Here is a 15,431-nt window from a genome sequence, read left to right on the forward strand (position 1 = left end):
ATTTATTCGCAGGTTTTGTTTGTACCTATCCAAGTAGGTTTGGCTCCTTTTGCATTGATTTTTTTATTATGTGTTTTGTATTAGTGTCGCATTGTAGCGGCATGAGCAAATGGCGGCGAGTGACCGTGGTTATTGTGAATGAGTGTATGGGTTAGTCTCCCATCTTGTGGTATGTGTAGCTGGTAAGTAGGAGAGTCAAGCTGTCTTGTTCGCATTGCGCGGTGTTATTTTCATTGTTCATGTACATTTCGACAGTCAGTCGCTTTGTGTTATTGTCGAGGCTGTGTTAAATATTTTCAGAAAATCTGTGTAGTGTTTAATTTCTTGAATGAGCATTTTTCAGCCATGACTTCTGTGTGCTGACCTAATGTTTAAGTTCGGCGACGAGCTGTTGCTTCCCACGATTCTACCTTGTTGATAATAAAAAAAATTCTTTATCTACATTAATCGGGTGTTTATTTGGCCAACTAGGGAGGGCAGAAATGTTTTTAAGATAAAACGAACTTACTGTAAATATTTCCACGAAAAGCTCACGAGACTAGAAATTTCGGTCTCGAAGCATAAAAAAAAAAACTTCAGCATACCTGACATCAGCGTTTGAATACTCACCGGACGCCCGAGGTACTTTGAGTTTCGGAATTTCTTGAGTCTGATGGCGATGATGAATGTGCAGAACATGAGTAACAGTGACAGCAGCGCCGTGTTGGGTTGTGGTGGAAGTTTATGAAGAGATCCTGTTACCGGAGCTTCAGTCATGTTCATATATTCGTCGGTACTGTTCATCATGTTCATGGCGAAACCATCGTCAAGTGATACCGCGAACGTCCCGTTATCTACGTCAGGATAATCGGTGGTAGACGGGAATCTGTGTTTCAATTTACGAATTATTTGGTTATTTATTGATATGAAAGCAGATGAAGTCATAGTGAATTTCTACCGGTAATTATTAAGGTAGAAAAATTCATTAAAGTACAGAAAACTAAAACACGTAATGAAAAATAGAAGGGAGCCCCAAAGTTTCTGAATCTCTGTAAAATGGTGGAAAATCGAAGCCAAGGTTAGAAGAATATAGACATAATTATTCCATTAGATATTTTAGAAAGTTAATTTGTTTGCGTGTTGCAGTCTGAAGATGCAAATACATATATTGAGACTATGCGAACAGCTATCCTGTGGAATTGTAACCGGGGCCTAAAAACTAATTTCAATGGCGAAATCATTAGGCATCACAAAACGAAAATTAGATTAAAAAACACACCTGAAACTGGACATGATTACAAATTTCATTCACTCATTTGATAGTGGGAACTGGATTCTTGCGATTGGAAAACAGGAAAGTGATTCGCTAATCTCTTGGATTCTTGGATTATGATGTCAATCCTGAGCAACACTGGGTTCACCTGCTTGTATAGTACATATATATATTTGTCAGTTTGTCAGCATATAACCTGCAGGTTCTGAAATTTGTTTCTTTATTTGGGACGTTAAATTTATTCTATAATATAAAATGTAATTCTTCGAATTTCACACTAGAGCTAAATAGAAATTCCATGCTTAATGTACTATGGTGCAACGGGTCATTAAATTACTGTACTGTTACTAAGGGGACCGACTACCCTAAAATTTTCAATATTGGCGTTTTCCGGTTTTTGTGCTCATCTGAAAGCTGGAATTCTGCTCTTTCCAATGGTACTACCACTGCCATCGCTGTACGCCAATATTTACGTTCATGACGTCTCTTTAAAGGGAAGCGGGTGGGAGAGTTCTGTAACTAATTAGATATAAAGTAATTAGCTGCTGAAATCTTTGGATATAGTTTCTACTTGAGTTGTGCTGCAGTTGCATGCTTAGTCTCATCTTAAAGCTGACATTCTGAGCTTTCCAACGATACTACTGCGATCCATGTACAGCAATATTGACGCACACAGCCGGGCTTTAACGGGGGGGTGGGGGGTGGAGTTACTTCAGTAAATAGACCTAAGAAAATTACAGCGGCAAGACTACATATATTGGTGTATCTGGCATCTGAGCTCAGTTACCCTCCTAACTTTGTACGGAGGGGTGCGCTACAAGTTGCTGCCAGCATCCTTGAGTGGATTAAGCTACAGAAGCCTGTAGTTTGGTATCCATGCTACATTGAGTGCCTATTTCGAGGCGCACGGGACTTTGTCGCGCCGTCCTGAAAAGTTCAACTTATTGTCACGGAAAACCTATCTCCTCCTACAGTTTTTAAGCTACAGCAATGAGACATATACCATTCGATTCGTAAAGACCCCACCTATCGAACTGAAGAGCACTTTTTTGAATTTCAGTCTGGTTCGTTTTTTATATGGGGGAGAAGGGGGGAGGGTGGAAAAATGAGAAAAATGGGAAAAACGCACATAAAAAAAACTAAGGGGAAAATAAGAAAAGTGCTCTTCAAATCGATAGGGATGGTCTTTACAAACCGAATGATACGTGTCTCGATGTTGTAGGATGATATTTGTAGGAGGAGATAGATTTTCTAAAGTATCCATTTTTAGCCGTTTTCTATGAATTTCTCGTTTTCTATCAATTTTTTCGAAAAATTCATAGAAGCAATATGTTATTTTTTTACATTTTACGTATGTATTGGAAGTTTCATGATGATCGGATAATAACTGTAGAAGTTTTTCCGGAGGGTAGTCGGTCCCATTAATGGGAAACCAAAAATGATGGAAATTGGAATGAGATTGTCGGGTATAACGGGGATTTCCCAATCCCTTATTAATTAGCTTTCCCGGGCAAGGCCAGATCAATCTGATGACGTATTTGGAAAGTTTATACGTTTTAATTCTGGCGCAGTAGTTATGAAGAGATAATTTGAGCGCATATTCTCAATACCAATCGTGTTGGGATATTACCGCGTCCTGAAATTATATTTTAGGTGATTTAATAACGTGGCATCTCAAAGCGAGAGAATAGAAGCTCGAATTAAGAAATAGAATAATAGTGTATATATAATTTCATTTATTAAAAAAATTAAATTACATGTATCTTCCATTTACTAACGGGATGTGAAAAATAAATCAATATTACATGGAAGTGTATCCTGAAAAGTAAACATGCTGGTAAATTCATCTTCCAATATGTTTTAATGAAACAAAAGTCAGATGCCGAGACTTTCACGTAACAAATTGGAACACACCCGCACTACTAGCGTTGACTGGGCGTATTTAGGATATGAGACAGATATAATCACGTTATCTTCAGTTATTCACAAATAAAAGCTGTTGTCTATTCACAACTAAAAGCTTTTGACAGCTAGTGCTGTCTTCCACTACTTACATGGTTGTAAAGAAACTGTCTTCACCGTAGCAATATTCGGCGAGCAGCGGATGGGCAATGAAGATGTAGACGAGTTTCTCAAGGGCTTCGTAGATGAAGATGACGCACACGAAAGTCGAGAAAATCTCCTCGACGAAGCGTGTAAGGAACCTCACGACAGTCACGCCCTCCACGGCCGAGATGATGATCACGAACACCGTCTGCCAAATGCTGATCCACGTCCGCATCACCAGGAATTCCTCCCCCATTGACTTCGCAAACTGCCAAGAGTGACGAGACGTTCCTGTCATTTGTTGACCAATTCCAAACAAAATTTCAAAATGTTAATACATAAACAATTAATATTCAACAAGAAGTATGCATCCATCTGCTTCATTCAATGTTCTTGTTACCTCTACAAAACACCAATTCGGAATATTCCATGAACTTCGAGCCTGAATAACGAGTCATTTTACTATCTCGATCACGCTTGGCAGGGTTAAGATTTTAGTAATTATATCGAGTTTACTCATTGCTAACGAAAGTTAATTCGAACAGTGACTTGAATAAAAAATTACGCTCGAGAAAAACTTTACAATCTAATGATAACTATATGTAAAACAAAGAGCTTCTACCTATGTAGGCAATTATCATCAGCCAAGATGATATCATAATTAACTGAGGCTATTAGGCGTAACAAATTATTGGAAAGCTAATTCAAAACCGTTTAATTGAGTCGACGGACTCACGTTTTACTTATTTCCTCTAAACTATTGAATGCGCAACTCATTCCAGCGTTTGAACTCGACACGTTTTTAATTTTTATAATATAGAGTCATGCCAGACGGAGAATATCATATGTTTGCAAGGCGTGTTCATATGAATTTGTGTGCAGAACTAAAACGAGGTAGAGCATCCGATGATGTTACCGAGAAGAGTGCCATGTCAAAGACCATGAGGGGACCAGTCGCTCCGATGATGAGCAGAGGCTGGCAACCAAACAAGGCGAGTACGATTCCGTTGATGCAGGTGGTAAGGAGGGTTTCACCCACGCCAATTTGTCTACCGGTCTTGGCAGCTGTGATGAAATATTATTCAGTTGAAATGCTAACAGAGCCTGTACTCAGAATTGTTCTTAAAAGATTCTCCAGTACAGAATTGTATAATGAGCAGCTTTATCAGCGGTTCAAATGTAACTTTTCTAGAATAAAGTTAGTATATATCAATACTATTTGATATCATTGATTATTTGTGGTCTACGGTTGTGTGGTGCAAGGGATTCAATGATAAATTACTCGTTTCCATGCATGCTATTTTTATTTTGTATCTTGTAAAACCGCAAAAGATCGCAGCAACTGCTTGCCAAAGGGAAGGGCTTACATATATACGCTATTTATAGGCAAGTAGTGCTTCCATCGGCAGGCCATTATAATTCGATGTTGTTGATAGGTAGCCAAAATTATACACATATCTAGACAAAGTGTAGTTAAGAATAAAAAATAACAATTCTAGCTTCATAACTGTACTGGTTAAAAAAACTCACCATACAGGCCACCGAAAGTGATGGCTGGCGAGAGGCTGGCGAAAAAAATGAAGATAGCAGCAGCGACGACCTGAGGGCTCAAACCGTCAATGACGTCGCTGAGGTAGAAGGGTAGACGCGACTTGATGTCCATGTAGACGCCGTAGAAGGGCTTGCCCACGCGCTTCATGGGGTCGCGAATGGGTGCCTCTTTCTTTTCCTTGGCGTGCAGTTCAATAGGTTGCATCACAGGCTGAGTTGGCAACTCTGCAACGACAATGTCCTGTGTAGATCAGCTCATTTGTTAGTCAAGTGACGTATGAATGTAATATGGAAAATTAGAGCTAAATCATTGATTGGTCAGGAATTTGTGACGCACAATGTCTTTGAAAAAAACTTATTTCTAAAAATACTGACGGGGCTCAGACTCAAGGCGCTTTCTGCGAAGAGTTCGCTTCCTTTTCATCATCTCCTGGGCCTTCTCTCTAATTTGGTCTATTGGAATAAGGTTCGTGTTTGTCCACTCGGCTGCGGGAAGCACGATGGATGCGTTCAAGAATTCGTTGATGGCCGACAACAACTGCCCACGAGAGTGAGCGCGATACGCCACCTGAGAAGATGATCAGCGTTTTAATTTATTTCGTGACGACACACAAGGACTATTCGCAAGACTGAGCGCAACATGACACCCTTCAACTCACAGTGAGTAATTATAACGAGTTCAAGCTGTTCATGGAGCATTTCTCTGAGTGAAAGATCTGCATTGAAAGAGAAAATATCACACGTGAGAAAGTTGTCGACACACTTGAGAATGTCTTTTCGCTAGAAAGAACGTAAATCCAAAAGTAAATAGAAATCAGGAAAAGAAATGAGCGGGTGGGACGAAAAAAATATACTATTGTTTTTATGTATATTATCATTGACATATAAAAGTAGGTAATACAGAATGTGTGCCCATCATATTTCTTTTTTCCATTAAAAGATTCGTGGAAGTTCTAATCATCATGGAAAATGAACCGTTATATTAATTCGATGCTCAACCTTTGGTCCCAGGTGTTTGGCTCCCAGGTGTTTGGCTCCCAGGTATTTTCGGGAATACAGGAGATATTGATACAGAATAACTTAACAGTCTTTGAACACACCTGTCACTAGACTGTCCGTGGTGTTATTGTGGATAAAACGAAGATAAATGGATGGTCAACCGTCAAACAGCCAGCGGCAAAGTATGCTTTAAAGCAAGTTTCAAGAGGGAGCTGACTGGACTAACCTCACTGAACTGTTCGTCTGACATCAGCGTAGAAATCGATCGTCCCACTTCATAATAATCCATCTCGCCCTGGAACGGCCCCAGCAGGACAAATATAAACCGAACGGGCACGGGTACCTGGCGAATAATTGCAATAATTAATTATAATTATAATGGATACCAGGCGAATAATTGTAATTATTCATCACAAGAGACGCAGAAATCCGCAATGCTAATGTATAAATATTAGTTTTAAAAAATTACCGCATTGCTACAAATTAAGCGCTGTGCGAATTTATTGATCTAACACCAATGTCGATATCCCGCTTACCGGTAGAACTATAATTACAAAAAAAAATTTCGAATAAACAGAAGCTCGCATATCAGTATTCTGATTTTTTTGATAGAATTGATCGCGTTGAAAGAAGATTCGGTCTTCTTGCGAAACAAAAAGCAATGATTAGAGTGGATGAATTGAATTAAAATTTAGTCTCGCAGCGAAACAAAAATGATAATTTGAGTAAATGAATTGAAGTTATATTTTCATATAATGGAATGCTTAAAATTGACGACCTCTCAATGAACATGAACCGCTCTATCTTTTTTCTTCCTCATACACGTAACGCATACTCATATAGTTTATTTATAAAATTTGACTGCACTGCTTAGGCGCCAATTGCATTGAGCATTAATGCTGGAACACCATGGAACTTCGTACTTCAACGAGGTTGTCCGTCATGACTCCTTCGGCGAGCCTGACGAAGGCGATCGTGGGGAACTTGAGGAAGTCGACTGCTCCTACAAGAACCGCCGTAGCCTCAGAGTCATCCTTCAGCTTCCTCATGAGGTCCATGTTCTGGAAGGTCTCCATGATGCGAGTCCCCTCGCCTGTTTCGGGCTGTACGAGACAAACATGTAACAAATCAACAATGTCTCAGCATGCTCCTTTATCTTTCTTTGAATGATATTTAAAGATCAGTTGAACGAGACTTTGCGTCTCATAATTGAAAGTCGGGCATCAGTGAATTCTCCCAGTTTAACTACGAAGATTGTAACTAAGCATTGAGACTAGTGTCGTAGTGTTCAATTACAGTAGAGTGAAGTGGAAAAGCAATGGGAGGTAGTAAAACGCAGGCTGTGCCGTCAGAATTAGCAGCAAATAGGTGTGTCATGTTATTGTAATTAATTATCAGTTCAGTGGGACATGTTTTATGGTGAGTTCTGAAATGAGAGACAGATCAAAAATAAAAAGTGTACTGATTTATGTTCTTAAAGTCATGGAAGCTCTGGCTCATATCCAAACAGCAATGCGGAAAGCTTTGTGTCTTCGCCCACGCACCTCACCGAGACGTGGCTCTTTTCACTGCACGTTTTACACACTTATATTATTACGGCTCGAATTGGTGAAAACCAAGATCCTGAATGAAGTTTCATACAAACATTAGCGAGCTATATTTAGTAGAAATTCATATGTCAGTCTCACAAACAATCCCTGACGTTGCCGTATACAACTCTGTCTGCCCTAAACTCATTCCCCATTCTGGCCACCAAAAATATGTTGATGGATAACTGAGCATCATATAGGCGATATCAGTACGGTACATTGACGATAGTGAAAAAATACCTAAAATCCAGATTTACAAGATTTTATGTGTTATTTAATAAATCAGTATATTGATAGTCTATACTGAATCGGTGGATATATTAAATAGACTAAATAGACACATCCAAACAAAGAACGTAAATTTGTTCTTGACAACTCCAAAATCCTATAGTAAAACTATTAGAAAATATCCTATAGTATATCCTATAGTATATTAGGCGACCGTTCTGTCGATTCTGCAGGTTTTAAGACTCCATTTAAAGCCTATGAAAGTTAGTGACTCTTCCACGAACTATAGCGAATTTCAGGGGATCTTTCCAACAAAAACATCTGTTTAATTCAACAGTTGACGCTTGGCTATTGGGCTGCAAGATTTCCTGCCATTAACGATTTCAGCTTTATTTGCTAAAGTTCGCGGAATTATTCATCACAACCGCGACTCCTGGTTGCTCAAAGTATTCATGTGAGTTCCTCGCCCGTCAATAAAGGCAGTCTTCCTCCCAGATCTTCCGCTTCAGTGGGCATCAGGGAATCTCGTTCAATGAGGACCATCAGTAAGTTGAAGCAAATTATGGAACTCATTTCCACCTGAAATCCACATCGAACACAACGGCAAGTTAAGTGTTCAACCGGAACTAGGCACCGCCACAACAATAGATCAGATCGATATATGATAATATTATGTGCTAAACGATTCAACTATGTAGAAACGACGGTTCACATAATATAAATCTCAACTGCTGGCATCGTTAGTCAATGCTTACTCACCCCACAAAAAGCCGTGAAAAAGAAATAACTTGGTCGGTAAGATCTGATCTATGCACTGGATGCCAACTAAGCACATATTTTCTTCGTAAAATTTAGCTACAGCACTTTGCTTTGAATTCACGCGCAGGCTTGTTACATGGCTGCTCCAAACTAGAATAATCATATCCGCGATATGATTCTTCGCGATAGAGTTCACCACATAATAAATCTCTAGCTCACGTTGTAAATCTCGATGGTGTCGCCTTTTTCGGCGAAGGAAGGAAGTCTTTTTCTGAAGCCGCCGTTGGTCTGTGACTTGGTAAGGCTCTCCTCAAACGAACTGTGGCGCCGGCCCCCCAGGCTCTGGTTCTGCATCACCCAAAGAATATAAGACGTGGCTTGATATAGGACAGATAGACACACTCCGATCACAATTAAAAAGCACGAAAGTAAACATTCAGATACATCATGAATTTATAATCCCATTGTACAAAAAAATTAAACCTACCTAATTTGCAGATTAATGATACAATAAACAAGTTTTTTTAGTCGTCAGTATTTGTATGTGTGGGTTTGTGTTGTTGAAACCTGACACCACAAATAGATGGGGTTATTAGGGATACTTATGATACTTATCGTGTCGGGATATTACCCAGACCTGAAATTTTATTCATCGTGGGAGAATAGGAGGATATTTTTTTAAATGGAGGAGAGAATTGTTTCAAAAATCAGAATTTGACTAGTCAAATTGGTAACTAACTAACTACACATAATTTTATTTAGAACTCGCAAAATACTTATTGTGAATATTTTCACTTGCGAAAACACGATTCCAAAATTGCAGGGATTATCAAGCCAGGACATGGCCGGTCAAACCTATTAATTAAATATATTATATAGATATATATATTGTATATATGGAAAATTTAGTCATATAACGAGATAATTCTATCAGTCTTTCTATATCATAAGTTCACAAGGAATTTAAAAGCAAAGAAAACGCCAAGAAAATCTGCGTATACGTTGGAATGACGTCGCGTAACTTCTACATCCGGGTTTCTGAACACCGCGGCAGGAGCTATCGTTCGAACTTGCTTCTCGGCAAGCCTCCTCATTCTTCAGTGCGCCTCCATGCTGAACAGTGCGACGTGGCTGTAACTGAGAGTGATTTCGGGATGCTCGGTTCCACTTCTGGCTGCTGGGATTTGAGGAAATGGGAGTCTCTACATATCTTCATACGAAAACCGTGTTTAAATAATGCGTTTAGTTCATATACCTCTTGAAATAGTGAATCGCTAGGCTTTTATGTTTTAGTGTTTTTCTTAAGTTTTATTCTTTTCGAGACCCCTAGTACTAAGTTGCTCCGATCGAGTACTGTTTTTCGATATAATGTTAGGTCTTATTTAGGTTTCACGTCTGTCATAGAATTTTGACTTATAAATGAAATTATTCATTTTTAGATTATCGAACTGATGAGGGAGCTAGCTGGACTCCGAAACGTTTTCAATATCGGTATGGATTTGCTTGGCGTTTTCTTTTCTTTTAAATTCCTTGTGATAATTTTAAAGATATTGCGTTCAAAATCCAAAGACAAATTTGATACATAAGCATAGGCAAAATTTATTAGAACAATACTGAGATTAGGGATGGTATGAGTAGTAAGGCCTTACCAAGAGGACTTTGTTGATTGTGGTCCTCCTGATGGAGGCCCTGATGTTGCCAGTGATGCTGTTTGATCTAGAGTCAACGATGTTTGACACTGTGATCAGCTTGCCGTCTGCATTGCTGCGTTGAATGAAAACAATACCATACTAAATTAAAAATACAACATCGGGTCTATGTCAGGTCCAGCAAAAATATGATATAACATGGTAACAGTGGAAAACAAAGTTATCGATAAACAAACAAAAAATTCTATCTGTTGCGGACGATGGTTACGGTACGGCCATTGCATAGTGACAGTGGAATATAGATATTAGAGCCTATGGTGACGCAAAAAAGTTAAAAAAGGAGCCTGCCATGAAATTCTGTTATTGCAGCGACTATTGATGTAAGTTCTCTGTGTCACAGGACGTCACTAACACAATTGACATCATTTAAGGGAATACAAATTTTACTACATACAGAGTATATACACTGGCATCGCTATATATAGCATCTTGTCTAAAGGCTGGTGGTGGAGATTCGATGTCGCCAGAAAGAATGAAGAAAATATAACTCAGTACTCACTGCAGTGAGTGACAGGGAGCGCATTTTCTCGTCGACGAAAACTTGAGGTCACGGACAGACGGACGGACAGACGGACAGACAGACGGACATGGCGAACACAATAGTGCATTTTTTCCATAAATGAGAAAATGCGCTAAAAACACTGAGTGGCACAAGAAAAGAATATGTGGATGGTGTCAAGCATCAACTTACAAATTGCAAGCACTAGGCGGAGGACCTAGTGCTAATGATTGATACGTTTGATTAGCTGATGCTGCATTGTAACAGTGTATGGTTAGTTGTTTGAAGAGTTGTAGGACATATGTTTCAATGGTGGACCAGATTTTGGTGTCTTTGATGGTGTGAAACATTTGGAGAGGTCGCATGCCATAGGCCAGCGTTTCCCAACTTCACTCCAGCTTCATATCCCTTCCTAGGAGTAAAAACGCTAGAAGGCGTGGCAAACTTGAAAAGTTTAGTGCTCAAAGCCTTAGCACCGTATGTGTGCTAAAGCCTTACCTTGCCTCACACTCAAAGCCTTACCGCTGCTTGATCATGCGCATGAAAAACACGGTCATTCCGCATCTGGCCAAACCTGTGCCCGGCTAAACCGCTATTTGCGGTTTGGGCGCTAAAAACATTTTCGGCTAAACAAAAATATTTTACGGTTGGCCGCTAAAAAACAAAAACATTTTAAAAGCACGTTGCAATATTTCTGCTCCCTCCTCCTAAAAAAACTAATCTGACCTAAAATAACCTTATTGGTTGCATGAAGCAAGAGATAAGGTGCACGTGTGCAGGCAAAGCCAGTCATCGGTTGCAAGAAAGGTCTAAGTTAGGCCAGCGTGAATAGGTTAGGCGAGAAGAGGTTAGGCCGGAGGAGGTGAGACCAGATGTAGAACACTCTGCCTATGATCAAGCATGTTTAGGTATGGGTTTAAGATCTACAGAGCCATTACCGTTTATCTGTGTGTCACTGGTATAGATTACGATGATCTAGCGAAGTCTGTGGCTTCTAGTTTTATGGCTGGGTAGAGTTACATCACACTTAGGCTGGGATTTATCTAGAGCGTATTTAAGAGTTATATTTTGGGGCACTTGGCTGCGCCCCCTTAGGGGAAGATCGCAATGACGCGTTTTTTTTTATTAAAAATCACTATGGCGTTTTTTATGGCAGGGAAATAACGAGATGTGGAATGATTTTATACATCTAGTAGTTAGTCGGTCATGTTTCTGGGTGTTTGACTTGACGTAACTCACAGGGTGATGCGAGACTCCCTTCTTGCCACGGCAAAGCGCGTTTCGTTGACGTGCCGAGATCTAGCCATCAAGGTGGAGGTGGTGGCTTCCTTTTGGTCAGCAGGTATTTGATCGTGCGCAATCATATACTCTACAATCCTATTTACGATCCCTGACCGATCTGTCTCTTCCACGTCAAGAAGAACCGCTCCTGTACCGAAAATTGAGGAACAAACGGTAAACAAATGAGCTGGTTTATCTGGCTTCTGTAGTTCATATGAATATATTGGAACCGTTCCTCAAATTGGCTGTATTGCGTTCACAAGTTGAAGTACACTTCTTACCTTTTTCAAGTCCTTTCCTGAGGGAGAAGAGCGAGTGGAAGTTGAGGAAAGCGACGTGAGGCTTGCCCCAGCGGTCGCTATGCACGCCCTCGACGCTCTCCTCGTACTTGATCCAGCGAGCCGTCTGCCGCCACTCCAACCCCATGGTCGACTCCTTCAACTCGCATAACTCCACGAACATCTGAGTGCGGGCAATCAGTAATGTATAAATGCATTGAATAACGATCATAGAATAACGATCCAGCGAGCCGTCTGCCGCCACTCCAACCCCATGGTCGACTCCTTCAACTCGCATAACTCCACGAACATCTGAGTGCGGGGAGTCAGTAATGTATAAATACCTTGAATAACGATCATTGAATATAACGAACATAGAATAACGATCCGGCGAGCCGTCTGCCGCCACTCCAGCCCTATGGTCGACTCCTTCAACTCGCATAACTCCACGAATATCTGAGTCCGGGCAGTCAGTAATATATTGTACATCAAATAAGAAATGCATAGAGCGCATGCAATTTTTGAGCACAAATCCATATTACATATATGATTTATAGGCATCAATTTAAAGTTATTGCATACTTAACTTGGCTCTCTATTTACCTATAATAATTAATTAATATTACTTTCAAAGCTGTAATACTCGTGGTAGTGGAAGCAATACAAAAAGTTAATGTATGCACAGTATTCCCTCATCTATCTCAGGTGTTACGTTCCAGACCTCGGCCGCGATAGGTGAAATCCGTGATGTAGGGTTTTTCGACTGCTAGTACACATTTAAGTATTTTTCAAGGTTTTGTTAAATTTTCATCGTTTTAGTGCCCATAAATTAATTAAATGCTAAGTTTTTCAATATATCTTTTTCTTCATGTAATTTTAGATATACAGTATTTATATATATTTTTAAACCTGCCGATCAATTTCATCAGAAACCTACAAACCAGCAAATATCGGTAATTAACTTTTCACATTAGTATTTATTGAGAACCCGCAATAATGTGACACCGCGGTAGGTAAAGTGCGAGATGTATAGCGTGAGATTACTGTATGACCGTGGCAAATGTGATGGATTATTTACTGCTTTGTGCGAGGACAGAGGCATTTAGGGTGAATAGAAATACACAGCGGTTGAATGTACGGAGAAAGAAAAATGTTTTATGTATTTTTATGAAAGATTGTGTTTTATGTGTGATCCTGACTGAAGCTGTGGAAAATCTAGTGAAGTTTGAGGCGCGTGTGAGAGAGACGAATGGGTGGCGATGGAAGTAATTTTGAATAATGGAGGGGATGAAAGTGCTGGCTTTGGTGTGAGAAAACTGGTGAAAAGTAAGCTGCAATAATTGCGAATGTACTCCTTATTGGAGAGAGTAAGTAACTGCTGTGGCTATGATTGAAAATGCAATAAGAACTTTGGAGAACGTTTATAGTCTGAGGATGAAGAACGACTATAAATAAATCACGACAAGAGTATCTCTTATAATGCGGCAGTAAGAACGGATCATTTTATGTTACATGTTGATATTTTATGCATCATAAGCGTTTTTGCACGGCTAATATGGCAGTTTAATTGTTTAATAGTAGTGTGTTCAGGTCTTTCTGAGGCCTAGAACTTTTCATTTTTTCGTTAGTCAGCAACGTGGATTTCGAGGGACACCAAACGACATCAGCGTTTCTCGACACGTTGACTCCCATCTATGTTTAACTAACGTTCAATGAATGAGTTACAACAACCTTGTAGTAGCCACGTTTAAATGATGAAAATATTATTTTGTTTGAATGAACGTACTAAATTACTCCTGAGTAACTTATTGGCAAATGGATGAGGTAAATCGAAGGATAAATGCAAAGAAGCCTATGCTCACGGGATGTGGTTCGTGATCGTAGTTTTTCTTCATAGCGGCGGTGAGCTTCCAAGAGCTGATGTGCCTGAACTCTTCCCCTGGCAGGGACGACACTCCTGACACCGACGGTCTGTGCGGGCGCACCTTCGTGCGGTGGTAGGCTGCCGCGTCGTCGAATCTGTGACCTGAAAATAAACCAGTCAAGAAAGTGTATCAGTTAAACGACAGCTAAATCTGCTTTCAATGCACGATATGATTTGCGAATTAGGACTTAGTATACGATAAAAACTAGTCGAAAATAACTAACAATGTCAGTCTTCTTCACAAAAATGAATAATCATCGTTACCCAACGTAAGGCAGTATTAAAACTTCGCTTCAAGTTTATCCTTGAGTCACAAAATTTCTATGGAAATGAAATTACACAAAGCTTGTGGAACAACCGAGCGTCTGAACTTGCCACATTTTTATAAAACTTAAATTACGGTTCCCAGGCTATAGTCGACGCGGCTTAATTTGCTAAACAAGTTCTGAAATACAATAGATGCAGCATGCAACAATCTCTACTGCATGCGCTGTAGAGATTGTATCATTGAACATATAGATTCTAATAAAGTATCACATGGATCAAATAAAGCTTGCCCTTCGATCACCAAGAGTCTTCGAAAAACGAAAAATAAGTGGTTCGAGCTTGCATTCTCTGGGGCGTTGTGAAAACGCAATAGGTTATTGTTAGTATTTTATCTTCGAAATTCCAGCAGGTTGTAACTTTCTTCATGCTGCTTGCTAAAAATCTATGCATTTCATACATTTGCATCTATCAGCCAGGTTAAATGGGGCAACCACTAATTTTGGCGTTTTATAGTAATTATATATGCATAGGTCTTGATTCATACAATCCGTACCTGCAATAATTTGTATAATTTTACAATCCGTACCTGCAATATAACAATAGCATGCACGATATTCATTTGAATGTGTTTGGAGTCTTCTGTTTGCCAACGTGTAATTTATCCCAACAGGATTCTCCCGCTACAAAGTAGATGCAACCGATACGGCAACATTGTCCATCCATCTGTATAGTGACGTTTAGGGCCCCCATTTTTTAAACCAAATTTATTATAAAGTTTTAATTGATACGAGGTTGTTCTTTGTTTTATTTGAAGTTAAAGCTAATTAGGAGAGTATGATATTAATTAAACGCCTATAGAGTTATTCAATTTTTAATGAAACACTATTTTTGTAAAAGGTGCCAAAATGGGTCCATTACCCCACCCCTGGGGCAAATGGGCCCATGAGCTTGGGGCAAGGGGGGCCCACCCTTGGTCCCTTTACCCCAATTGCACATTTTTTTGTTTAAAAATGATAAAACGGCACTTTACAGATCAAAATAAGAAGAAT

General features: G+C 39.6%; 1 protein-coding gene across 1 annotated transcript in view; it reads right to left on the reverse strand.

Moving 5' to 3' along the window:
• Positions 1-15,431, reverse strand: part of LOC108664925 (band 3 anion transport protein) — a 62,397-nt gene that overhangs the window by 19,784 nt on the left and 27,182 nt on the right. The window contains exons 3-15 of the mRNA XM_018151623.2: positions 14,054-14,217; positions 12,432-12,503; positions 12,195-12,375; positions 11,872-12,061; positions 10,074-10,188; positions 8,644-8,772; positions 6,772-6,951; positions 6,075-6,191; positions 5,225-5,417; positions 4,829-5,074; positions 4,215-4,363; positions 3,307-3,566; positions 610-865 (exon numbers count right to left, since the gene is read on the reverse strand). Of these exons, the coding sequence (XP_018007112.2) occupies positions 610-865; positions 3,307-3,566; positions 4,215-4,363; positions 4,829-5,074; positions 5,225-5,417; positions 6,075-6,191; positions 6,772-6,951; positions 8,644-8,772; positions 10,074-10,188; positions 11,872-12,061; positions 12,195-12,375; positions 12,432-12,503; positions 14,054-14,217 (2,252 nt within the window). The remainder of the gene's footprint in view (positions 1-609; positions 866-3,306; positions 3,567-4,214; positions 4,364-4,828; positions 5,075-5,224; positions 5,418-6,074; positions 6,192-6,771; positions 6,952-8,643; positions 8,773-10,073; positions 10,189-11,871; positions 12,062-12,194; positions 12,376-12,431; positions 12,504-14,053; positions 14,218-15,431) is intronic.

Source organism: Hyalella azteca, unplaced genomic scaffold, assembly GCF_000764305.2.
Source record: "Hyalella azteca isolate HAZT.00-mixed unplaced genomic scaffold, Hazt_2.0.2 contig4664, whole genome shotgun sequence".
Taxonomy (NCBI): Eukaryota; Metazoa; Arthropoda; class Malacostraca; order Amphipoda; family Hyalellidae; genus Hyalella; species Hyalella azteca.